The sequence below is a fragment of the Mobula birostris genome, chromosome 23 (genome assembly GCF_030028105.1).
Source record: "Mobula birostris isolate sMobBir1 chromosome 23, sMobBir1.hap1, whole genome shotgun sequence".
Lineage (NCBI taxonomy): Eukaryota > Metazoa > Chordata > Chondrichthyes > Myliobatiformes > Myliobatidae > Mobula > Mobula birostris.
Window position 1 is genome coordinate 6,893,827 of NC_092392.1, and position 25,272 is coordinate 6,919,098.

General features: G+C 44.0%; 1 protein-coding gene and 1 long non-coding RNA gene across 4 annotated transcripts in view; one reads left to right on the plus strand and one right to left on the minus strand.

Annotated features, from left to right (window-relative positions):
- LOC140186621 (uncharacterized) overlaps nt 1–13,335 on the minus strand; it is a 39,925-nt gene extending 26,590 nt beyond the window's left edge. The window contains exons 1-2 of the long non-coding RNA XR_011882907.1: nt 13,262–13,335; nt 7,946–8,102 (exon numbers count right to left, since the gene is read on the minus strand). This is a non-coding gene — a long non-coding RNA (uncharacterized lncRNA). The remainder of the gene's footprint in view (nt 1–7,945; nt 8,103–13,261) is intronic.
- LOC140186620 (transmembrane protein 53-A) lies at nt 11,722–24,652 on the plus strand. Of its 3 annotated transcripts, none has more exons than XM_072240975.1 (3): nt 11,722–11,779; nt 16,296–16,764; nt 22,030–24,652. In XM_072240975.1, exons 2-3 carry the CDS (start codon nt 16,308–16,310, stop codon nt 22,386–22,388), a joined length of 816 nt encoding a protein of 271 aa, XP_072097076.1. In that variant the 5' UTR covers nt 11,722–11,779; nt 16,296–16,307; the 3' UTR covers nt 22,389–24,652. The 3 variants fall into 3 exon arrangements, with proteins under 3 accessions (XP_072097076.1, XP_072097077.1, XP_072097075.1); XM_072240976.1 differs by lacking the exon at nt 11,722–11,779 and adding an exon at nt 11,808–11,921; XM_072240974.1 differs by lacking the exon at nt 11,722–11,779 and adding an exon at nt 15,810–16,029.
- The last annotated feature ends 620 nt before the right edge of the window (nt 24,653–25,272 follow it).

Below are 25,272 nucleotides of genomic sequence, written 5' to 3' on the forward strand. Positions count from 1 at the left end.
GTGTGCTCTTTGTCCAGGTTTTCACACAGTTGTTTTAAATATTCTCAAGGGAACTGGTCTTTATTTAATAAAGTTAACCATTTTTTGCAGCATCATCCAGAACGTCTTTCATTTGATCTCCAGAAGTTTTTGACTTCATCACCTTCTTTAGAATGAAAACCTTTAGAATGAAAATTTCCCTCTAATTTTTTACTGCACCTGGAAAGCTTTCTCGCTCCCATAAGTGGCGCGTAAGGGGAAGTTGGGGGAGGTAATTTGGGAGGGAGAGGCTGATGTCGCAGCCCAAATTGGGCGAGGATAAACACACTTTATCCTCCTCATCAGCCTCCCGTCCTCCCCTCCGTGAAAAACAGCGCTCACCAATTATCAACAGCCTCCCCTATCTCACGTCAGAAACAGAATGGACTCAAGCAAATAAACCATGCACTGTCATAGTGGGCTGAGAGACCTCTGACGAGATTGCTAACGGAGCTGCTCGGTCACTACTCAGCACTGCGAGCGCTAGGATCGCGCAAAGTTCAAAAGACTTTTTTAAATGACGATCTCTCACGGAATCCCGGTTGAGAAATCCTGCCTTACAGTGATTGAATTCATTAGATGTTCATGAAGGTGCTGAATATTTGGCACAAATATCAGCACATCTGGGCAGCCACTTCAACAATTGAGAAGCCTGAAGTCACTAATTAACCAAAAATATAACCCAGGTAACCTCCACTTGAATCAACTGTCCAATGTTAACTTAGTGCTTTATGTCCTGCCTCATTCTGTATTAAAACACTCCTTAAAACATAACAACGTTGATAGAGTTGTGCAAGAGAGACAGCAGATGGTGCAAACTTGGAACAGCATGTACAAAATGCTGGAGGAACTCAGCAGGTCAGGTAGAATCACTGGAGATTCATTCCTTCTCTAGATGCTGCCTGATCTGCTGAGTTCCTCTTGCCTTTTGAATGGGAGTCCTTCTTCATTTTCCTCTTCTGTTTAATGGCGGTTGGCAGACCAACGTAAGGTGCATTATTGCCACCTACTGAGTTAGAGTGTAGACCAAAGAGACAGGAAATCTCTAAATTTCCACGGGGGTGGGCACCTCCCAAATCAAATAATATCAAAAAGTCTAATACTTTTCAGAAAGTCAAATATGCACTTATATACATTCCAATGGTAACGATATCTCAATAAAATTTCCATGTTAATCTCTGTCTGCCCCAAAGATCTCAATTTAGTAATTTTAGTCCCCTTTGTATCTCATAGGATTTGCATTCAAACGAAATATGCTGCACCATTTCTTGACAGGTGCACTTGCTACAAATACCAGTATCATGCATATTAATTCAGAACAGAGAATTATTCAACCTAGTATGTCCAATATGTAAATGTGTAAGTATAACTTCTCTCCTTTCATACCCATCTACCAGTTGCCACAGGGATCAAATAGATTTTTTAGTTATGGCTTTCATCTCCCCCTTATGCAAAGACACTGTTACATTTATATCCTTGATTTTAAGTGATTGCTTGGCAGGAATGTCTGCCCCCTCATTTCCTTCAACCTCGAAATTGGCAGAAACCCATGTGAAATGTATACACAGGCCTAGACCCTGCAGCCTCAATAGATGTTGTCCAATCTCAACAAGAATGTTTAGCCTACAATTTGAAGTACTTGTTTTAATAGATGTAAAGGCCAAGAACCAATTAGAGCACAGGACTACATAATCAAGATGTACTTCTTCGACCCATTCCAAGGCTAAAATGATAGCAACCATCTCAGACATGAATACTGATAATTTGTCTGATAATCTTTTCTTAATTATCACCTGAAACATTGGAAGATAAACAGAAACACCTGCATGATCTTCACTGAATCTTTTGAACCATCTGTGTGGATATGCAAGAATCCATAATATCTGCCTTGCATATATTGTTGAACTTCCTGTGCCTTTGACAAACAATCACTCCTCCTCTTGCTCTTCTCCTAAAGACTCAAATCAGCTATAGGCAAGGATTGTAACCATGGAGAAGTGACAGATTATGGGACCATAAACCACCTTAAACAATCCTAGATTTTGTGCACATTCATGTCCCACCCACCCAAAACTGAAGACTTTACAAATACAGTGCTCCCTACATACTACTAATGTTGCAATATTGGATAACCACCTTTGTGTCCTCTTACATGAACCCTAGAAACCATTGCTAACTGCATAGATATGAAGGTACTTCAATCATTTCTACCAGTAATTCTGAAAATGAGATGATTTAATAACATTGCAGCATTATCTGTGTTTGACCTTGAACTTTATCTAGAGGCTGGAGAAGCTGATCCATAAGCAACACATCCATAATTAAAGACAGATTTGATTAAAGCAATTTACATTTGTTTAAGTCACCTCCTACTCGCAACCCAATCATACCCAACTCAGCACTAATCACATTAAGGGTTTTTTTTGCACATCTCTAGAATTTTATTCACATACACATTCCACGTTAGGGTTGTGTTCTTCCACATGCTTAGAAACTCAAGCCTTTGCAACAGAAAATTTTAATCCCCACCAATGTGCCCCATTCCTCCACTTCATTAATAGCTGCCGGCATTTTCCAAACCATATAATTTATATTCCTGCCTCTCTTCCGCACTGCACCATCATCAGTATATAATGATTTGAAAATGTCTGAGCCAACATTTAAGAAAATATCATTAATCATCATATTAAAAAGGAGCAAGTCCCATTCTCTATCTCATACTCCTTAGAGAATGTTGTTCCCACCCGATTGTATCTTCCTATCACATAAAATATCTTGAACCCAATGGACGTTCTATTAATTCCCATCTTTTGTTGTGTCCATAACATATCAAAAGCTTTCTCTACAAAAAAATTGTTACTACCAACTCTGTATTAACTTGGGCCTTACGAATATCACATTCCAAACTTAACCCCAAGTCCATAGTCATTTCCCTTAATGAAATCCAGATTGGTATACACCCATTCTTCCATTAATTTCCACAAAATAAGAACCCATTCATTCCATTATCTCACATGTGAATTTAGTGAAATAGGTCTATAACTGGAGCAATACACACAAAATGAGGGAGGAACGACACAGGTCAGGCAGCATCTATGGAAGAGTAAGCTATCAACATTTTGGGGCGAGACCCTTCATCAAGACTGGAGAGAAAGATGAGACGTTAGAGCAAGAAGGTGGGGGAGGGGAGATAGAAATACAAGGTGGGAGGGGTGAAGTAAGTAAAGATGGGGAAGAGGGAGGGGGAAAGGGGAAGAGGGAGGGGGAAGAGAGGAGGGAGGGGTAAAGGGGGGATGGGAGGAGGGATGGGGTGGAGGGAGGGGGAAGGGGGTAAAGTGGGGAGGAAGGGGCCAGAGGGGGAGTGAAGAAGGAAGGGGAGGAGGGGAGGAGGGTGATGGGAGGGGAGGGGAGGAGGGAGAAGTGAGAAGGGGAGAGGAGGAGGGAGAAGGGGAGGAGAGAGGTAGAGGAGGGGAGGGGAGGGAAGGGTGGGGAGGGGAGAGGAATGGGTAGGGGAGGGGGAAGTGGGAGGGGAGGGGGAGGAAAGGAGGTGGAGACAGGAGGGAGAAGTGGGAGGGGGAAAGGGAGGGGAGGTTGAGGGCAGCTTTGATGGTGAAGGAAGCCCCTTTCTTTGAAGAAGGAGAACATCTCCTTATCTCTAGAATAAAAAGTGTTATCCTGAGAGCAGATGCAGCAGAGATGGAGAAGTTGAGCGAAGAGGATGCTGTTTGTACAGGGTTGGAAGTGGTATAGTCCAGGTAGCTGTGAGAGCCTGTGGGTTTAGAATAGACTTCAGTAGACAAGTGTCGTAAGTGGGGTGTTGGTGGCGGACCCAAATGCAAGACACAGACATTGAAGTACTGGTAACAGGACAGGACTAGAGAGCTGGGACAAGAACACAGGCTTGGGTTTCGTCTCCGAGCCAGAGACTGGGCAAGGACCTAGAATCTGGGTCTTGACTCAGGCTCAGACTCCAGAACTAGATGAAGACATGACATGGCTACAGGACTGGATGTGGAACTCCTGCACAGGACGAGACACATGGACAGGACGAGGATGCAAAGCCTTGACTTGAACAGGACCAGTTTCTTGGACGTGACTTGGACATGACGAGAGACTCCTGGACAGGACGAGGGAACCCCAGCACCAGACTGGGCAAGGCACATGGACAGGACAAGAACACAAAGCCTTGACTAGGTCGAGGGAGACAGGAACACAGAGCCTTGGTCTTGGGAGAGACAAGAATTCGGAGACATGGAACACAGAGCTGGGACCCCTCCTTGGGAACAGGACTTGGGGCCAGGGCTCTATACAGAGTCAGGATCCCTCCTAAGGAGCAGGACGTAGGGCCAAGACTCGTACACAGAACACAGAGAGACATTTCCCAACACAAGGTAGTGGCAAACAACCGGACCTACCTAGCGAAGGCGTGGACAGAGACAGATTCCAACACTAGGTAGCGGCAAATGGCCGGACCTACCTAGTGAAGGCGTAGACACAGAGACAGTTCAAAACAATGATAGACAGTTCCTTATCTTGCTTCAGCAGTTGAATTTGACAGCAGTGCAGGCAAAGGTTGCAGGTAAGGGTTCCAGGCGAGGCAAGGGTTCAGATACTGGTTGCAGGGCAAGGCTTCAGGAGGAAGGGGCAGAGAAGGGAGTCAGACAGAGGGTTTGGACAGAAACAATCCAGCAACGGAAGCTTCTTCTTCTTTTTTGTTTTATGGCGGTTGGCAACCAGTTTTGTGCATTACCGCCACCTGCTAGACTTGTGGTGTTCCAACCAAATATGTCCTGGAGTTCTCTACTTTAGACAATCTAGTTCACCCTGCAGTTCTCTATTAGCATCACTCTGTAGTTGCAATTCCTCGTGAATGCTTAATGCGCTCATTAGATAATGCCACAAACTGCTATTCTTTCCTAATTTTGTCACATGTATTCGTGTAGTTGCAATACCTCAATTGCCTTGATTTCATCTACATCACTGGTAAGACTAAAATCATCTTGTTAAAGAATAGTAATTATCGCACGTTATACTTTTAAAATTGCTGTTTTTTCAAGTCTATCTGCTTTTTCAGGTTTTCCTTTTCTTGGATCGTAGTTGTTTACTGAGACCTCGGAGTTCTTCTTCATTTGCTTCCATGCTTTCATTTTATAATTTGAATGTAGATAATTCACTTTTCAATAAATTCCTTTTCCTTTTGTATCCTTGTAATAATTTCCTCCATTTTCCAATCTCTTTCCAACTCGCCGTTGTTCTCGTCGGGTACTTCTATTTGTTGTTGGAGTTCTGCACATTTACCCTGGGCTTCAACCATAAAATCTGAGGATTTTCCTTAAGTTCTGAAACATTTCTTAAACTCTTGATCATTTGTGATAAATATACTGCCATTAAGATTCCATCTCCCCTGCCTGTGAACTGTTGGATCCTCCATTCAGCGTTTCTTTGACTTCTTCCCACCTAGTCCCTTTAATACCAAGATACTTTTCTGCAGACTTGACGATAATTTTAATTTTCTCAGTTCATTTGCTTGTTTGTGCTGAACAGTTAATTGCATCCATCATAAAAAGCACAAAATCCTTTCTACTCATTAATAGTGTATCCTTATTTTTCATATTACAGCTCTCACTATTCACCAGTTTATTATTCCCTGTATTTGTTTGCTTGACAGCCTTTTTTTCATCAAATTCTTTGACTGCCTCTGCATAACTGATTCCTTGAGTTACTTTTACATATTGTATCTCAGCTGCCTTCTTGCTATAAATGCACCCTCGATAAGCTGCGCTCTGTTCCTCACCACAATTGCAGCACTTCAGCCTAGCTCCCGCTTCACATTTCCCATATTCATGTTCTCCAGCACATCTCCCACATCTTTGTTTTCCTCTGCCGACCGCCACAATGTGACCGAATTTCTGACATTTATAGCATCTTAAAGGCGGTGGTATATATATTCTAACTGCATAACACATATACCCTAAGTAAACGTTAGTCGGCAATCTCTCTTCATCAAAGTTAATCATTACTGATAAACTATCACACTTTTTCCTGTTTCAGTTAGTCCTGACGAAGGGTCTCAGCCTGAAACGTCGACTGTACCTCTTCCTAGAGATGCTGCCTGGCCTGCTGCGTTCACCAGCAACTTTGCTGTATGTTGCTTGAATTTCCAGCATTTGCAGAATTCCTCGTGTTTGCGTTTTCCCATTTCTTGTAACTTTCAAACGTTTGGCCTCAATAATTTTTGCTCCTTTTATGTTCTGTTTAATCTCATCCATAGAAACTTTTGTTGGTATCCCCAAAATAACTCCTCTAGTCCACTTTCTATTGTTGGGTATTGAGCATTGTATTTCTTTGCCATCTATTTTACATAATCTTACCACTTTGCCTTGCTGAGCACTATCCCAACAAATCACTAATAGCAATCCATTTCGTAAAATCTTTGCTCCTTTAATCTCGCCTATAATTTTGTTGAGCATCTTCGTCAAACGAATCGGGTTCCAATCACCAAATGACACCCCGTCTTCACTTAGTTTTATAATTGCTTTAATCTCATCTTCTTTCCATTGTTTTGCTGTCCTGTTTTGATCATCCACTGACTCCTCAGAGTTTGATATCCCGTACCTCTGCTTTCTTTTCTTCCTCTTTCCGTTCCTCTTCCCCACTGACCTCCATCTCTAGTTCACTTCCACTCTTGCCAAAAACTTCCTTCAACAGCTTGGCTCTTTCCTTGATGTTCTCTCTCCGCCATTTTCCAGTCACAACTACGCGCCCACCTTCAGCAACTGAAGCTGAATCAAGGAGCTATTTATGTAGCCAGCCCAAAATGTGAATCAACTGCCTCAATTAGAGCACCCAAAAGAAAAAGGGAAAACCGGAAAACCTGGAATAAGGAGCAATGGACCGGACTGTGAACCGGAATCCAGACTTCACGGACCGGACCATGACAATAAGCTGTCTCCATAGATCGAACAAGGGGAGGGAGGTGTCAGAAACAGACCAGGTAAATTTGAGCAACACTCACAAAATGTTGGAGGAACTCAGCAGGCCAGGCATCTATGGACAAGAGTACAGTCGACGTTTTGGGCGGGAAGTAACACCAACAAGAGAAAATCTGCTGATTGGTCGTTGGTTGTAGACGCAAACGACACATTTCACTGTCTTTGGCTGTACATGTGACAAATCAGCTATTCTCACTCGCTAATCTTCTTTAAACAGTGGAGTATGTTGCTACTTTTTCAGGTTTAACGAATGTTTTTGGAATTCCTAATGTCCTGGGGGTGATTACGTGTGCCTGATATACAGGAAATAAGTGATTCTCTAGTATACTTGTATTTATCCTGGTAACTCTAATCCCCTCTGCTCTTGTAGCCCTTCAAGAATCCTCCAATTCTGTCTCCTTGATTATCCCAGGATATAGTCACAACCAGGGTTTCTCTCCACAGACTTTTTGCCATCTTAGTAAAGCAACATTAAAAATAGGAAACGCTTGGGAGACCGCTTCACCGAGCATCTACGCTCCGTCCGCCAGGATATAAGAGATCTCCCAGTGGCCACCCATTTTGATTCCACTTCCCATTCTGATATGTCCATCCATGGCCTCCTCCACTGTCGGGTTATGGCCACTCTTAGGTTGGAGGAACAACACCTTATATTTTGTTTGGGTAGCCTCCAACCTGATGGCATGAACATCGATTTCTCAAACTTCCAGCAATGCCTCCATCCCCCCACATCACCATTTCCCATCCCCTTGTCCCTTTCTCATGTTATCTCCTTGCCCACCCATCCCCTCCCTCTGGTGCGTCTCCCCCCACCCTTTCTTCTTTCTTCCATGGCCTTCTGTCTCTTTCACCCATCAACTTCCTAGCTCTTTGCTTCATCCCTCCCCCTCCGAGTTTCACTTTTTGCCTGGTGTTTCTCTCTCCCCTCCACCTACCTTTCAAATCAGCTCCTCAGCTTTTTTTTCTCCAGTCCTGCCGAAGAGTTTCAGCCCAAAGCATTGACTTAATTAGGATCAAAATCAGGTTTATTATCACCGGCATGTGACGTGAAACTTGTTAACTTAGCAGCAGCAGTTCAATGCAATACATAATCTAGAAGGGAAAAAAAACACAAGATAAAATAATAATAAATAAATAAATTACAGTATGCGTATATTAAATAGATTAAAAATTGTGCAAAACAGAAATACTATGTATTAAAACAAGTGAGGTAATGTCCAGGGGTTCAATGTCCATTTCGGAATCGGATGGTAGAGGGGAAGAAGCTGTTCCTGAATCGCTGAGTGTGTGCCTTCAACCTTCTGTATCTCCTTCCTGATGGTAACAGTGAGAAGTGAGAAAAGGGTATGCCCTGGGTGCTGGAGGTCCTTGATAATGGATGCTGCCTTTCTGAGACACAGCTTCCTGAAGATGTCCTGGGTACTTTGTTGGCTAGTACTCAAGATGGAGCTGACTAGACCTACAACCCTCTGCAGCTTCTTTCGGTCCTGTGCAGTAGCCCCCCCTCCCCCCATAACAGACAGTCAGACAGTGATGCAGCCTGTCAGAATGCTCTCCACGGTACATCTATAGAAGTTTTTGAGTGTATTTGTTGGCATACCAAATCTCTTCAAACTCTGAATGAAGTATAGGCACTGTCTTTATAGCTGCATTAATACGTTGGGACCAGGTTAGATCCCCAGAGATCTTGACGCCCAGGAACTTGAAACTGCTCACTCTCTCCACTTCTGATCCCTCTGAGGATTGGTATGTGTTCCTTCATCTTACCCTTCCTGAAGTCCACAATCAGCTCTTTCACCTTACTGATGTTGAGTGCCAGGTTGTTGCTGCGGCACCATTCCACTAGTTGGCATATCTCACTCCTGTATGCCCTCTTGTCACCACCTGAGATTCTACCAACAATGGTTGTATTGTCAGCAAATTTATAGATGGTATTTGAGCTGTGCCTAGCCATACAGTCATGTGTATATAGAGAGTAGAGCAATGGGCTAAGCACACACCCGTGAGGTGTGCTAGTGTTGATCGTCAGCGAGGAGGATATGTTATCACCAATCCATACAGATTGTGGTCTTCCGGTTAGGAAGTCGAGGATCCAATTGCAGAGGGAGGTACAGAGGCCCAGGTTCTGCAACTTCTCAATCAGGACTGTGTGAATGATGGTATTAAATGCTGAGCTATAGTCAATGAACAGCATCCTGATGTAGGTGTTTGTATTGTCCAGGTTGTCTCAGGCTGTGTGAGGAGCCATTGAGATTGTGTCTGCCATTGACCTATTGTGGCGATAGGCAAATTGCAATGGGTCCAGGTCCTTGCTGAGGCAGTCTAGTCATGACCAACCTCTCGAAACATTTCATTACTGTCGATGTGAGTGCTATGGGGCGATAGTCATTAAGGCGGCTCACATTATTTTTCTTAGGCACTGGTGTATAATTATTGCCTTTTTGAAGCAAGTGGGAACTTCCAATCATAGCAATGATAGGTTGAAAATATCCTTGAATGCTCCCGCTCGTTGGTTGGCACAGGTTTTCACAGCCTTACCAGGTACTCCATCAGGACCTTCCGTCTTGCGAGGGTTCACTCTCTTTAAAGACAGCCTAACATCGGCCTCTGAGACAGAGATCACAGGGTCATCAGGTGCAGCAGGGATCTTCACAGCTGTAGTTGTGTTCTCCCTTTCAAAGTGGGCATAGAAGGCGCTGAGTTCTTCTTCTGGTAATGAAGCATCGCTCCCATTCATGCTATTAGGTTTCACTTTATGGGAAGTAATGTCTTGCAGACCCTGCCAGAGTTGTCATGCATCCGATGTCGTCACCAACCTTGTTCGAAATTTTCTCTTCACCCTTGAAATAGCCCTCTGCAAATCATACCTGGTTTTCTGGTACAGGCCTGGGTTGCCAGACTTGAATGCCACAGATCTAGCTTTCAGCAGACGATGTACCTCCTGGTTCATTCAAGGCTTTTGGTTGGGGAACGTACAGTAAGTCTTTGCAAGCACACACTCATCCACACAGGTTTTAATGAAGTCGGTAACAACTGCAGCAGATTCAAAGATGAATCCCTGAATACAGTCCAGTCCACCAATTCAAAGCAGTCCTGTAGGCATTCCTGTGCTTCCCTTGTCCAAACCTTCTGGTCCTCACTGCTGGTGCTGCAGTCTTCAGTCCCTGCCGACACTCAGGGAGTAGAAGTACAGCCAGGTGATCAGATTTCCCGAAATGAGGGCGTGGAATAGCACGGTAGGCGTTCTTGATGATGGTGTAGCAATGGTACCGTGTGTTCTTTCCTTTAGTATTGCAAGTGGTCTGTTGATGGTAATTGCTTAGTGATTTTTTTCAGTCTGGCCTGGTTAAAATCTCCCAAAACAATGATGAAGACGTTAGGATGCACTGTTTCTTTTTTCAGGATGACTGCTTTTTTCCATAGATGCTGCCTGGCCTGCTGAGTTCCTCCAGCATTTTGTGTGTGTTACTCGGAAACAACACCAATGCAGTCATCGATGTAGCATAGGAAAGTTGGGGTGCGATACCAGTATTTTTTTTATTTTTGGAACATAGACTGTTCCACGTAGCCGACAACCAGCAAGCGTAGGTGGAACCCCTGAGCGCCCACTGCTGCACCTTTTGTTTGAAGGAAGTGGGGGGAGCCGAAGGAGAAATCACTAAGAGCGAGGGCAAGTTCTGCCAGGCGGAGGAGAGGAACTTGGGTCTGGTGTCTGGAAAGAAACAGAGCTTTGATGCCTTCCCAGACATCCCACCTCTCCCGGTAGTTCCGGGAGTCTCTCGCATATTGATAGCGGCTCCCTGACGCCCAGATATTATATACAATATGCGGAAATTGATTTTTTTGAGAGGGCAATGGAGAGCGAGCATCCTGATTGGTCTCTCTTTGTGCTAAGTAGACCTATCAGTTTTCTCTCTGGGCGGGCTTTACAGTCAGAATCAAAAATAATAACAGTGTTGCTCGCTGCACTGTTTGCAACAGTGACTTTTCTATTGCCCATGGTGGGTTAAAATGTAAAAGACATGTTGAGGTGAGTTTAACAGGTGTTCATTAGCATAGCTTACGTTATTTAAATTAGCCGGCTGGCTGTTAAGGAGCTACTCTGTTGATGTCCCAGGTGATGAGGCGAAACTCCCTGTAGACTTGCTTAAAGTTGTAATAGAATAAACATGATAATATATTTTAATGTCACATTTTCTGCATATACCCAACTTGGTTTACAGATTAGACAAAATCACTAAACAAAGTGTTAGACTAAACAGAGACTCATTCCACCTAGATGCAACACAGAGCATCATAGGAAGTCATTCCTGCCTGTGGCCATCAAACTTTACAACTCCTCCCTTGGAGGGTCAGACACCCTGAGCCAATAGGCTGGTCCTGGACTTATTTCCTGGCATAATTTACATATTATTATTTAATTATTTATGGTGCAACTGTAACGAAAGCCAATTTCTCCGGGGATCGATAAAGTATGACTATGACTATGACTATTACATACACACTTGGAGGTAGACCGGGAGGGGATATGGGGTTGCGGGGGGGGGGGGTGCTACCTCCCTGAAATGAGCTTTTGCAGGGTGGGATGCCTGTCTTCCTGTTGGTGCGGGCTGCAGTATATGGATTGGACATCGATGGTGAAAATAGTTAAGTTATTTGTAGACGCTCCCTAATGTATTGGCTTTCGTTCCCGCCCTCTATTGCATGTACAGTAAGTCTATTAAACCCATCATTCTCTTCTCGGCAGTGGTGTAGCTTTGAAATTGGACGTAAGTGTCTCTGTTTAATTGCTTCCTACTGCCAGTTAAACCCATCTGCAAGCACCCTCTTGTTTCCTCATGCTGATGTTCTCTGGTTGAAAACTGCTGCGCTGTCTGAGTGAGCTGGGTGTTGTTTCACTCGCTGCATTTGGTATTTCCTTTCTTATTTTTAACGTTTTCTTGCCCGGGTGTTGTCTGGCGTCAGAGTAACATGACGCCATTGGACTTATATGGTCTAAGGGAGTTTTATAACAGCGGGATCGAAGCTACCCTTGAAACGAGTCTGTAAATGCTGGAAATCTTGAGCGACATGCACGCAAAATGCTGGAGGAATCCAGCAATTCAGGCAACATTTATGGAAGGAAATAAACAGTCAACACTTCGGTCCGAGGTTTGGAGAGGAGGGGGGAAGATGCCCGAATAGGCAGGTGGGGGAGGGGGAGGAGTCTTCTTCGGTTGTCCATCGAAATCCGATGACCACGCCCACTCCTTTATCGGTGAGATCTTTGATGACTATACAGTCCTATCCTGGACCCACAAGCTCTATTGCGGGTGGGACATGTATATGTGGTAGCGGTGGCAACCATGACTGCATTTCTCCTGGCTCTCTTCTGCTGTCTTCTGGCTGTTCTGTCCATCTCCAGAATGCGAACCCCGTCCCTACACAGTTGTCACCAAGTGGTACGGTCAGCAGCAACATCCTCCAGGTCATCGGGTCTGATCTTGCACTTCCTTAAAGCATTCTTCATGTGATGCTTATAGAGCTTCTTCGGCCCTCCAGCTGAGCGTCGACCATGATGTTTCTGGCGGTATAACACTCTGCGGGGTAGCCGACATGGGGGCATCCTTATCACGTGCCCCAGCCACTGCAGCTGACGCTGGGTGATCATGGCCTCAATACTCCTGCAGTTGGTCTTTACAAGTATTTCAGTGTGAGGCACCCTCTCACGCCAGGTAGGGGAAGGAATACAGGCTAGCAGATGGGTGAGAGCAAGTGGTCGGAAAGTTGAAGGGTTGCAGGGATCATGGAGGAGAAGCTGTCTGATCGGGAGGGGAAGAAGACTGAATATTCAGGGTGGGCGGGTTCCTTCCTTCATTGTGTTGGCTGCTTTATTGAGATGGCAAAAAGTCTGTGGAGAGAAACCCTGGCTGTAACTATATCTTGGGATAATCAAAGAGACAGAGTTGGAGGATTAGAAACATCTTGAAGGGCTACAAGATCAGAGGGTTTAGAGTTAACAGGAGAAATACAAGTATATTAGAGAATCACTTATTTCCTGTATACGAGGCACACGGGGTCACCCCCAGGACGTTAGGAATTACGAAAACGTTCATCAAACCTGAAAGAGTAACAACATATTCCACTGTTTAGCTTGATTTGTCACCTGTACAGCCAAACACAGTGAAATGTGTCGTTTGCGTCAACGACCAACACAGTCCGAGTGTGGGTGTGAGTTTGGCGCCAACATAACCTGTTCACAATTTACTGACCTTAATGGGACGTTATTGGGTGTGGGTTAAAACCCACGCGGTCACCGGCAGAGTACCTACTCTTGTCAGACTGCGGCTGGGTTTGAACTGGGCTCGGTGATCGCTGATGATGTAAAGCGGTTGAGGTAATCACAACTTTGCCGCGCCACCCACAGGAACAGGAACAGGAACAGGCAGTTTGTGTAACATACGATGCAGAGGAAATGAGCATTAAATATCTAAATAAGATTAGTAAATTTGAAGTTTGACAAATGAATTATATTTGAGAAATTATTACACCCTCACTATTTCAATCTGCTGGAGAAACTCAGCAGGCCGGGGTGGGGCTGGGGGGAATGGTTGATGTTTCAGAATGAAATCCCCACATCAGGACTGAAAAATGTATTGAAGAGAGTAGATAAGTGGATATGTGGTGTTGGGAACTTTGAAGTACTTTTATAAAATACAATCTAAGAAGTTAGAACATAGAACGTAGAATAGTACAGCACAGTACAGGCCCTTCGGCCCACAATGTTGTGCTGACCCTCAAACCCTGCCTCCCATATAAGCCCCCACCTTAGATTCCTCCATATATTAATGGACATTGTGGGTAACATAGTGGTGTAGAATTTTGAGAAAAGAAGAGGAAACATTGATTGCAAATAAGTGGTCTCTGCATTGGCAGGCAGCAGAGACCAGTAAGGGTCAGAGCTTGAGCTGTGGGTATTTACAACCCGCATCAATGGTTTGGATAAATGAACCAAATCTCATATTGTTAATTCACTCATGATGGTAAAGTGGGTGGGATTGAGTTGTGAGGAAAGTACATAGAAGCTTCAATTCATACAAGTTGAATAAGATGGCGATAGCCGCAGATTAACATGGATAAACCTGAAATTATTCACTTTGTTTGCAAAAATGGTGCACAAAGATTATATTATTTAAATAGAGCTGGATTTGAGAAATGGGATCTTGTTGTCCTTGTGCACCAGCCATTGAAGGAATATGAAGGCCCAGCAAGTGGTTAAGAAGGCAAATGATACGGTAATCAGCTTTGCAGATCAAAAGGAATAAATAACCAATCCACAGTTAGATGCTCATCACATGATGTAATGCCCAGGGAATTAGTCTATTTGTTCCAGGATAGTCATCATTAGTCACAGGCAGCCAAGACCAGGCTGGAATCTCACTAAAGTAAGACTATACTACTCTTCAGCACTCCAACCCAATCTCCAACCACATGGCCCAGTCCTCAAATGCCCCATTCTCCGATTTTCCCTATTGTGTCCTGTGTTCAGAGCCAGTTTCTCCCCCCCCCATTCTCCCTCATCACTGATACCCTGATTGCACCCCCTAGCCTGATAGTTGGTCCTTCCCATCTGCACCTTCCCCTTCATTCTCACAGCCTAATCCTCATTGTGGCCTGAGCTACTGAAGATCTTGTTGCATTGATGTGTCCCTGAAATAATTTTTGTCCACTCTACTCATTGAAATGGTTGCATTTTTGTAATCAAGACTTGTTCTTTATCAGGGACAGGAATAAAGTACAAAGTAAATTTATTATCAAAGTACATATATGTCACCATATACAACCCTAGGATTCATTTTCTTGTGGGCATACTCAATTATTCCAATTACCATAATAGAGTCAATGAAAGACTGCACCAACAGGACAGACGGCCAGTGTGCAAAAGATACCAAACTGTGTAAATGCAGAAGAAGAAAAACAAGAAATGATAATAATTAACTAAGCAGTAAATATTGAGAACATGAAATGAAGAGTCCTTGAAAGTGAGTCCATAGGTTGTGGAACAGTTCAGTGATGGAGCAAGTGATGTTAACTGATGTTATCCTCTCTGGTTCACGAGCCTGATGGCTGAGGGGTGATGTCTGTTCCTGAACTTGGTGGTGTGAGTCCTGAGGCTCCTGTACTTTCTTCCTGATGGCAGCAGCGAGAAGAAAGCATGTTCTGGGTGGTGGGGGGTCCCTGACGATGAACGCTGCTTTTCTGCGACAGTGCTCCGTGTCGAGGTGGCGAGGGATTTACTGGGACTGGACTGGGCCTTATCCATTACAGTTTGTAGGATTTTCCACTCAAGGGCATTGTTGTTTTTATACCAGTCAGTATACTCTCCAGCACAAAGCTATAGGACTTCGTTAGAGGTATAGTAGTCACCCTGAATCTTTGCAAACTGAAGGAAGTAGAGGTGTTGTGTGCTTTCTCTATATTTACACTTGCATGCTGGGACCAGGACGGGTTCTCTGAAATAGTAACACCGAGGAGTTAAAGTCGCTGACCATCTCCACCTCTGATCCCCTGATGAGAACTGGCTTATGGACCTCCTGAAGTCACTAGTCAGTTTCTTGGTCTTAATGATGTATCAGGTGAGCTTGGCAAGGGGATGTCAGATGGGGAGGAGATGACAATATGAAACAGCATAGGGCGCAGGAATGTTGGTTGGGCACAGGGACTGGAAAACCAGGATTCGCTCTGGGAAAGGGTGTCAGATATTTGTTGCTGTCAAGTCGCTGTCAATTCGTTGCAACCCTATCCATAGATTGCCAGGACTTTCTTCCTCATACAAACTGCTGCTGCAGGGTTAGGACTTGGCTGGATTCAAACTCAGAACCATCTGCCTCGAGGTCCAGTTATGATGCCACCATGCAGTGGCCAGCCCAGATTTATACTGAAACAGAAATATTGAATGTACGTGAGGACTGGAATGATGGATATGCAAGGGAAACGGGATGTTGAACACACACCATGTGCAGAGGCAGAGAATAGATTGGTAAGTGAAGTTTCTGGAGAAATGTATGAAAATCTGGAATTTTAGGGATGTGGTTTGGATGACAGGAACTGAGGTCCAAACTACTGGAAAGCCAAATGAATACAGTGTCATTCAGTGTGTATAGTTTTGGGTGAAATAAATAGTTGACTGGCTGCTGGTTATCTTTGAAATCTCCGAGGAGTGGATTGGAGGAAGCGATGTGCATGCAGGTGCCTTTGTACATTAATATTATCTTTTTTTTCCCTCCATCACCACTCTCCCTTTAGCTGGCTGATTTAATGTCTGTACTTGAACCTACTGCTCAGACCTTTGTGATGAAAAGGCTGTCAAGTACCATCACACTGTACCAAATTAGTGGCAAATGCCTGACTGGTGGCCCCAGGCCTCTACTCCTCATGCTTCCCTGGTTCCGAGCCAAGTCTCCTGCCGTGGAACGGTACCGGCAGCTTCATCACCCATACGGCTTTGATATCCTGGTCGTGGAAACCAACATCCTGCATTTCCTCTGGCCACGTTTAGGCTTGTCCTATGCACAGCAAGTGGTAGACCTTCTCCATAAGGGGTCCTTCGCCTCCAGTCCCATCATCGTTCATGCATTCTCCATTGGAGTTTTCCTCTTTGCCAACATGATTGTGGTTTCAAGAAATATTCCATTGTACTCAAACTTCAAGGCCAGGGTTGTAGGCCAGATCTTCGACAGCTTGGTAATAGGAAATACGGACAGAATAGCAAAAGGTGAGACACGCTTATCTTTCAAAGAGAAAAGGTACAATGGCATTGAGTTTCTCCAGGTTTCTGTTTTTCTGTAATTTATTTTTTATTGAAGTTCATCATCAGACAAAACTTTCCATAAGATGTATTTCTGATACTGTACGTACATATCATGTAGTCATATTTGTCACAAATCTCCACATAATACTTATCTGAGTTATACACTTACAGAAAGGAGAGGAAAGAAAGAACAATCAAAAGAAGAAAAGTATGAGTTTCTCCAGGTTTCGTTGATGTAACTGCAGGTAGAATTGGTTGAGCTGGAGCAAAAGTGTCAGAGAACTTAGTGCCCATTCTCTGGATGTCATGATTTGTCATATAGAAACATAGAAAACCTACAGCATAATACAGGCCCTTCGGCCTACAAAGCTGTGCCGAACATGTCCTTACCTGTGAAATTACCTAGGGTTACCCATAGCCCTCTATTTTTCTGAGCTCCATATACCTGCCCAAGAGTTTCTTAAAAGACCCTATCATATCCACATCCACCACTGTCGCCGGCAGCCCAATCCACGCACTCACCACTCTCTGCATAAAAAAATTACCCCTGATGTCTCCTTTGTACCTACTTCCAAGCACCTTAAAACTGTGCCCTCTCGTGCTCGCCATTCCAGCCCTGGGGAAAAGCCTCTGACTATCCACATGATCAAAGCCTCTCATCATCTTATACACCTCTATCAGGTCACCTCTCATCCTCCGTCGCTCCAAGGAGAAAAGGCTGAGTTCACTCAACCTATTCTCATAAGGCATGCTCCCCAATCCAGGCAACATCCTTGTAAATCTCCTCTGCACCCTTTCTATGGTTTCCACATCCTTCCTGTAGTGAGGTGACCAGAACTGAGCACAGTACTCCAAGTGGGGTCTGACCAGGGTCCTATATAGCTGCAACATTACCTCTCAACTCCTAACCTCAATCCCACGATTGATGATATACTGTATAAAAATAATTTGGAAGAAAGCAACTTACAGTATACCTAAATTTTTTTTAGGTGGTTGTAAATGAAATTAGTCCCTGCTGGCATAATGAGCAGTATTTTACTGATTTATTTGATTTTCTCAGAGCTGTGTTGATAAAACTGCTTTACCTTCAGTTAGGTCATACTTAATGACAAAATAAATGGTTTCATGGTGTGCAGTTGCACGTCCTGTGGGATATTGTGCAGGCCAGTGTGATCTTCGAGCAAGCCCTTTGATTCGGTTTAATCATCTTCTCCTGCCGTTGCAGAGTCCAGAGTGGACCAGACTTTAACCATTTTCCCTACTCCTTCCCCAAAACTGCTCCATGTCAAAGCCCAGAGAAGCAAGTGTAATTTCAAGTTTATCGTCATTCAACCTTGCATATGTATACAGCTAAATGAAACATCATTTCTCTGGGTCCAAGGTGCAAAACACATTATGTATAGTTACACAAAGCATGTACAGTTACAATTGTACATACAGTCACAAAACTCAAGTGGCATGGCCTGAGGATTGATAAGTTGACATAAAGGGTGAGGTGCATGTTTATGTATGACAGTATAATGTCACTGACACTGTTATAATAAAAAAGCAGTCGTATAAATATGTGAACAACAATAATAATAGATGGAAAGTGACCAGTACAGGATGAGAGTGTCTGTGATTTGGGGAGTGGGCATTCAGGGAGGCTAGGAATGTGTGCTGGGTGCAACAGGGTGTTAACAAGCTGCTATAACCTTGAAAGCAGAAAGCATTTTACAAATTTAAAATGCACAAAGTGGATCAGTTAAGTTACCTCAAAACAGCAATGGAAGAATGACCAGGAAATTCCATTGTTTATTATTGATGTTCGCTGGAGGTAAAATCTAAACCAAGACCAGAAAGTCTTTATTGGTGAATGATATTTAACATTGTGTAATCACTGGTGAAAACCACATTTCTAATTGCATGTTAAAAGAAAGCCAGTTGTAGAACTCTGCAGGGTTGTCCTGACATGAGGGCAGTTGACCACCAACAATCATAGCTTTGGATGAGGTACAATTCCAAATACCAGAGTATTTTCACTTTGCCCATTCACCTCAATTTTACCAGGATGACACACTTGGTCAAACACTGCCTTGATGATAAGGACAATTACTTTCACTGACCTCTGCAATTCAGCTTGTTGACTCATCTTTGTATGAAGGCTGGAGCTGAGATGTTGCCCAGTCTCATAGTCTGCTATATCAAGAGCTCTCAGGCCTTTTTTAAAAATATTATCAATGGATTGAATTGAATTGGCTGGAGACTAGATTCTCTGGTGCTGGGGTTCTCAATGAAACTCAGGATAGTTAACCTGTACCTCACTCCTGAATATGGTTGTGAATGCTTGTGGGATCCTGCCACAACTGAGAATGGGGATGTTTTTGGAGCCACCTCCTATTAGCTGTTTAATTGTTGACAACTATTCACAGTTAAACATGATAGGTGTGCAGGGCTTGAGTCTGATTGGTTGGGGTCATTTGGCAATGTCTTGTGTCACACCAGTAGTTCTGCAGTTTCACTAAGCTGGAACTTCATTTTAGACACCCCTGACGCTGCCCCTGGAGTGTCTACCTGCTCTCCTCAATGAACCAGGGTTACCTCCTGGCAATATCATAAAGTTGGAGTGGGGAATATGCCTGCCCATGAGATTACAGAGTGAGGTAATGTACTTGTCTGATCCTAATGGCTCATAATGCCTGGTTTTGTTCTGCCAGATCTATACTGAGTCAGTCCCAGTTGGCACATGTTGGTATTCTTGGAGTGAAGATGAGGAATTGTCTCCACAATGATGGTGTGGTGGTTACTTCTACCAGTGCTGTCATGGACAGGTGACCTCTGCCATTGGTAAATTGCTGATGATAATGTCAATTGCATTTATCCCTCCATGTTGATTCACCCAATGCCTGTCACAGACCAAGTCTAGTGACTAGTTTCTTCAGGAATCAGTCACTTTCGTCCTTAGTGAAGGACACTGAACCCTTCCTCCCAAAATACAGTCTAGGAAAGATTGCGTAGGGTAGAATTGTATTCTTTAGAACTTAGAAGATTGTGAGGAGGTCTGACAGAGGTATACATAATTATGATGGTAAATACAAACAGGCTTTTTCCACTGCGGTTGAGTGGGACTACAACCAGAGGTCACGTGTTAAGGGTGAAAGGTGAAAAGTTTAAGCAGAACATGAGGTAAAACCTCTTCACTTAGAGGGCCATGAGAGTGTGGAATGAGCGGCCAGCACAAATGGTGCATGGGAGCTTGATTTTAATGTTTAAGAGAAGTTTGGATGGGTATATGGATAGTAGAGGTATGGAGGGTTGTGGTCCTTGAGCAGGTCAACAGGAGTAGGCAGTTTAAATGGTTTTTGCATGGATTAGATGGGCCAAAGGGCCTGTTTCTGTGCTGTACTCCTCTGTGACTCTATTGATCCATATGGGGGAGCATTGATTCATCAGCTGGCAGGGAGAGTAGTGTTAACTAGGAGAAGGTTCCCTTGTAAATTGATGCCATGAGACTACATGAAGTCCAGTGTTAACACTGAGGATTCCAGGAGCAATTCCCACCCAGTTAACTCCCACTGTACTGGATGTAGCCATGGATAGTGTTGGGATGTGGCTGTCACATTGTGTGTAAGACAGATTTGATATATATATGACTGTCACACCGTAGCTTGATTAAACCTGTAAGACAGTTCAACCAACTGAGACACAAGTACCCAGATACTTCAGAGGAAGGATTTGTAAGGTACTTATGAGCACTGGTCAAATCCATTGTCGTCAGGGCTCTTTTCAGAAATGGTCTGTTCACACAGGGTGGTGGAAATGTAAAACTTTCTCTGAAAGATTTGTTGAAGTACAACGTTGTTAAAACAAAATCAATTGAGAGATGTGTTGGGTAATTATAAGGTGAGTAAATGGACAGGACCATGAAGCCAAAAGTATTTTCCAGTGGATTAAGAAAGAGCCAACAGGTACTTACTTACTTGAGCCCATCCAGCTCTACGGGGGCAAAGACTGCCGACAGCCGCTCACCAGAGTGCTCTACCCTGAGCCAGTCTTTCACGTTGTCCCCAGGTGTGGCCTACCCATTTTCTTAGATCCTTCCTCTCCCAGGGATGATGTCTTTGGAGCTTCTGTTAGCGCCGGATTTTTACAGGATGGGGTTGCTAGCTCCTCCTCTCACAGCCAGACTTGGGGACATCCTTGCACAGTTCCAGCAAGTATACTGTGATATAAATAATGAAATTGCAAAGACGGGTTCACCCAAACAACCTTGCTCATCAGCTTTATATAACTCAATCAGATCTGCGTTAGTATCTTCAGTGGAGGAGTTTACAGGAATGAAAATACCGAAAAACTAAAAATATTCCATAGGGGTCTCCGCACGGCTGTCTGGCTGTGAGGCAGGCCATTTAACACACTGACTCTGGCAGCTTTATTTCACCCAAACCTGCTCCTGGACAATATTATCTAACCCGATCAGCAAAACATTTGATTCTCTCTCCATTATTTCATTCAGCATTCCTGTGTATACCACTGCTGATTAGGTTCTTGCAAATGTAATAGTCTTAGATTGATATAGCACATACTGCAACCCTTCAGCCAACTGGGTCTATACCAGCTGTCTAAACATGTTTTACACTTCAAAGTTCAAAGCACGTATACATTATACAACCTTGAGATTCATCTCCTTACAGGCAGCCACTAAACAAGAAATCTGAAAGAACCCATTTAAAAAAAGACCAACAAACATCCAACACTCAGAGAGAGAGAGAGAGAGAGAGAGAGTAAAAAGTGGCAAGTCGTGCAAACAATAAAAGCAAGCAACAGCTTCAGAACGAAAGTGACTGCATAGACATGAGGTCCGTAGCAGCCCCAGCCTCAGTCCATTGCACAACTTGTCTATTTTATTCTGCCCACGTGCTCATCAGCCACGCCCCCCCCCCCCAGATATTACAATGCAGCTACACACTAGGGAAAATTTCCAGTAGCCGATTAACCTGTCATTCAGAACACCTTTGGGATATGGGAGGAAGCTAGGAGAACATGCAGACTCCATTCAGACAGCAGCAGAGTTCAGGTTTGAACTTGGGTTGCCGAGCTGTGAGTCAATAAGTTTACCAGACCTGTATTGTCCGTTCTACTGGTGAGGGTGTCTTTAGTTCAAGCTTTGCCTCGATGGTACAACCTCATATCTGCTGATCAGCAATAATGAGCGTAAATCTGAGATGTCTATTGTTGTACACTTTCCAGGTGTTTCACAGATCTTGGCTCCCCCCTTCCTTCAGCCTGTTCTCAAAAGGATGACACTTTTCTGGCTCATGAGAAGTTACATCAACAGCTACCACCAAGCTGCAATCAAGCTGTTTTGGGATCATCCGTACCCTGCACCCGTTTTGGTTTTCTCCAGCAGGAATGACCCACTGAGTGACTGGGTAGAGTTGGAAGCTTTGCTGCAAAGTTGGCAGAAGAAAGGCATTCCCGTAACCGGGAAAAGCTGGGATATATCCCATCATGCTGGACACTTGCGGCAGCATCCTCAGGAATATCAAGAAGTCCTGAAAAGCTTCCTTAATTCACTTAGCTCTTTCTGTCTACCTTCCAAATTGTGAGGAGAGTGAAAGAGCAGGGAGCCCAGGATCTTGCTGATTTGCACAACACTGGTTTGTCCCTGAATCAGAATCAGGTTTATTATCACCGGAAGGTGACATGAGATTTGTTAACTTAGCAGCAGCAGTTCATTGCAATGCAAAATATAGAAGAAAAAAAAACAAACAAAATAAAATAATAATAAATAAATACAGTATACAGGAATAGATTAAAAATTGTGCAAAAAAACAAAAATACTATATATTTTAAAAAGTGAGGTAGTGTCCAAGGGTTCAATGTCCATTTAGGAATTGGATGGCAGAGGGGAAGAAGCTGTTCCTGAATCACTGAGTGTGTTCCTTCATGCCTCTGTACCTCCCACCTGATGGTAACAGTGAGAAAAGGGCATGCCCTGGGTGCTGGGGGTCTTTAATAATGGACTCTGACTTTCTGAGACATTGCTCCATGAAAATGTCCTGGGTACCTTGTAAGCTAGTACCCAAGATGGAGCTGACTAGATTTACAACCTTCTGCAGCTTCTCTCAGTCCTGTGCAGTAGCCCGCCCCCATACCAGACAGTGAAGCAGCCTGTCAGAATGCTCCCCACAATACATCTATCAAAGTTTCTGAGTGTATTTGTTGACGTGCCAAATCTCTTCAAACTCTGAATGAAGTATAGCCACTGTCTTGCCTTCTTTATAACTGCATTGTATGTTGGGACCAGACTAGATCCTCAGAGATCTTGACACCCAGGAACTTGAAGCTTCTCACTCTCTCCACTTCTGATCCCTCAATGAGGATTGGTATGTGTTCCTTCATCTTACCCTTCCTGAAGTCCACAATCAGCTCTTTCCTGTTACTGACGTTGAGTGCCAGGCTGTTGCTGCGGCACCATTCCACTAGTTGGCATATCTCACTCCTGTATGCCCCCTTGTCACCACCTGAGATTCTGTCAACAATGGTTGTATCGTCATCAAATTTATAGGTGGTATTTTTTGAGCTATGCCTAGCCACACAGCCATGTGTATATAGAGAGTAGAGCAGTGGGCTAAGCACACAGTCCTGAAGTGCGCCAGTGTTGATTGTCAGCGAGGAGGATATGTTATCACCAATCCACACAGTGTGGTCTTCTGGTTAGGAAGTAGAGGATCCAATTGCAGAGGGAGGTACAGAGGCCCAGGTTCTGCAACTTCTCAATCAGGACTGTGGAAATTATGATATTAATTCTGAGCTATAGTCGATGAACAGCATCCTGACATAGGTGTTTGTGTTGTCTAGGTGGCCTGAAGCCGTGTGGAGAGCCATTGAGATTGCATCTGCCATTGACCTATAGTGGCGATAGGGCAGATGGAACCAGATGGGGGAGGAGATGATGGGCAGATGGAACCAAATGGGAGGAGAAGATGGGCAGATGGAATCAGATGGGAGAGGAGATGACGGGCAGATGGAACCAAATGGGAGGAGAAGATGGGCAGATGGAACCAGATGGGGAGGAGATGATGGGCAGGTGGAACCAGATGGGGGAGGAGATGATGGGCAGACAGGGACGAGAAGATGGGCAGATGGAACCAGGTGGGGGAGGACAAGATGGGCGGTTGGGAGAGGAGATGATGGGCAGATGGAATCAGATGGGAGGAGAAGATGGGCAGATGGAACCAGATGGGGACGAGAAGATGGGCAAATGGAACCAGATGGGGACGAGAAGATGGGCAGATGGAATCAGATGGGAAAGGGCATAGCAGAAGTTTAAAAAAAAATGGAGAAATGAACTGTGTGGATGGGTGTTTAGGTTGTGGTGGTGGTGGAAAAATCTCACCAGAGCTGAGGGTGATCTTAAATTGGAAATACAGTGTTCATACCAAAGAGTTGTATTTTACCAAGTGATATCATGTGCTTGGGTTCTGCACTCAGGCTTGGGAATGAGTGTATTACTGAGCAATTGAATATATTAATTTATTATGCCTATGTACTTTCATAATTATTTGTTTTCGTATTTTCATTTCGTGGAGATATTGATGGTTGTTCAGTTCCTGCTGTACATTTGAATGTTTGACAGTGGAACAGATGAACAATGTAATCCATGTGCAATGACTTGCAACGCAATGTACAACTGTATCGTAGATCTCTAAAGTACATGATTTCAATAAGGATCAGAGATGAATCAATTTGTTGAAGGCTACAACAGCAGGTGGGTGCCAGCAGTAATAGAAAAGGACCCTGCACATAACAGACAACAACAGGTGCCGTTGTAAGTCTCCCAACTATTGAACTCTAGCAGTAAATTGAAATGTCCCTTATCTCAGTCAGCCTTGGCAATGTGAATTTATGTGACATGTTTAACATGATTAAATATTCCAGGGTGCTTCAAATCAACATTAACAAACAAATTTAACAATGTGCTGCAATTAAAAGCTCCAATTAGCTCCATTGGGCAACTTGGTCAGCATCACACACAATATGCTGGAGGAACTCAGCAGGCCAGGCAGCATCCATGGAAAGGAGTTAAACAGTCGACATTTCGGGCTGAGAGCCTTCATCGGGACTGGAAAGGAAAGGGGAAGGAGACAGAATCAGAAGGTTGGGGGAGGAAGGGAAGAAGTACAAGTTGGGATGTGATAGGTGAAAGTGGGAGAGGGGGATGAGGTGAAGTAAAGATCTGGGAAATTGATTGGTGAAGGAGATAAAGAGCTGGAGAAGGAGGAATCTGTTAGGAGAGAATTGAAGACCATGGAGAAAAGGGAAGGGGGAGGAGAACTAGAGGAAGGTGATGGGCAGGCAAGGAGATAAGGTGAGAGAGGCAATGGAGAATGTTGAAGTTAGGAGGCAATTACTGGAAGTTTGAGAAATTGTTGTTCATGTCATCAGGTTGGAAGCTAACCAGACGGAATATAAGGTGTTGCTCCTCCA

Bases quoted from the DNA above. Each gene is read 5' to 3' on its own strand.
- LOC140186620 (XM_072240974.1), top strand. From the start codon at position 15,946: ATGTACGTGAGGACTGGAATGATGGATATGCAAGGGAAACGGGATGTT. The intron at 16,030-16,295 runs GTAAGTGAAGTT...CTCTCCCTTTAG, and splicing joins CAGAGGCAGAGAATAGATTG to CTGGCTGATTTAATGTCTGT. The intron at 16,765-22,029 runs GTGAGACACGCT...TACACTTTCCAG, and splicing joins TACGGACAGAATAGCAAAAG to GTGTTTCACAGATCTTGGCT.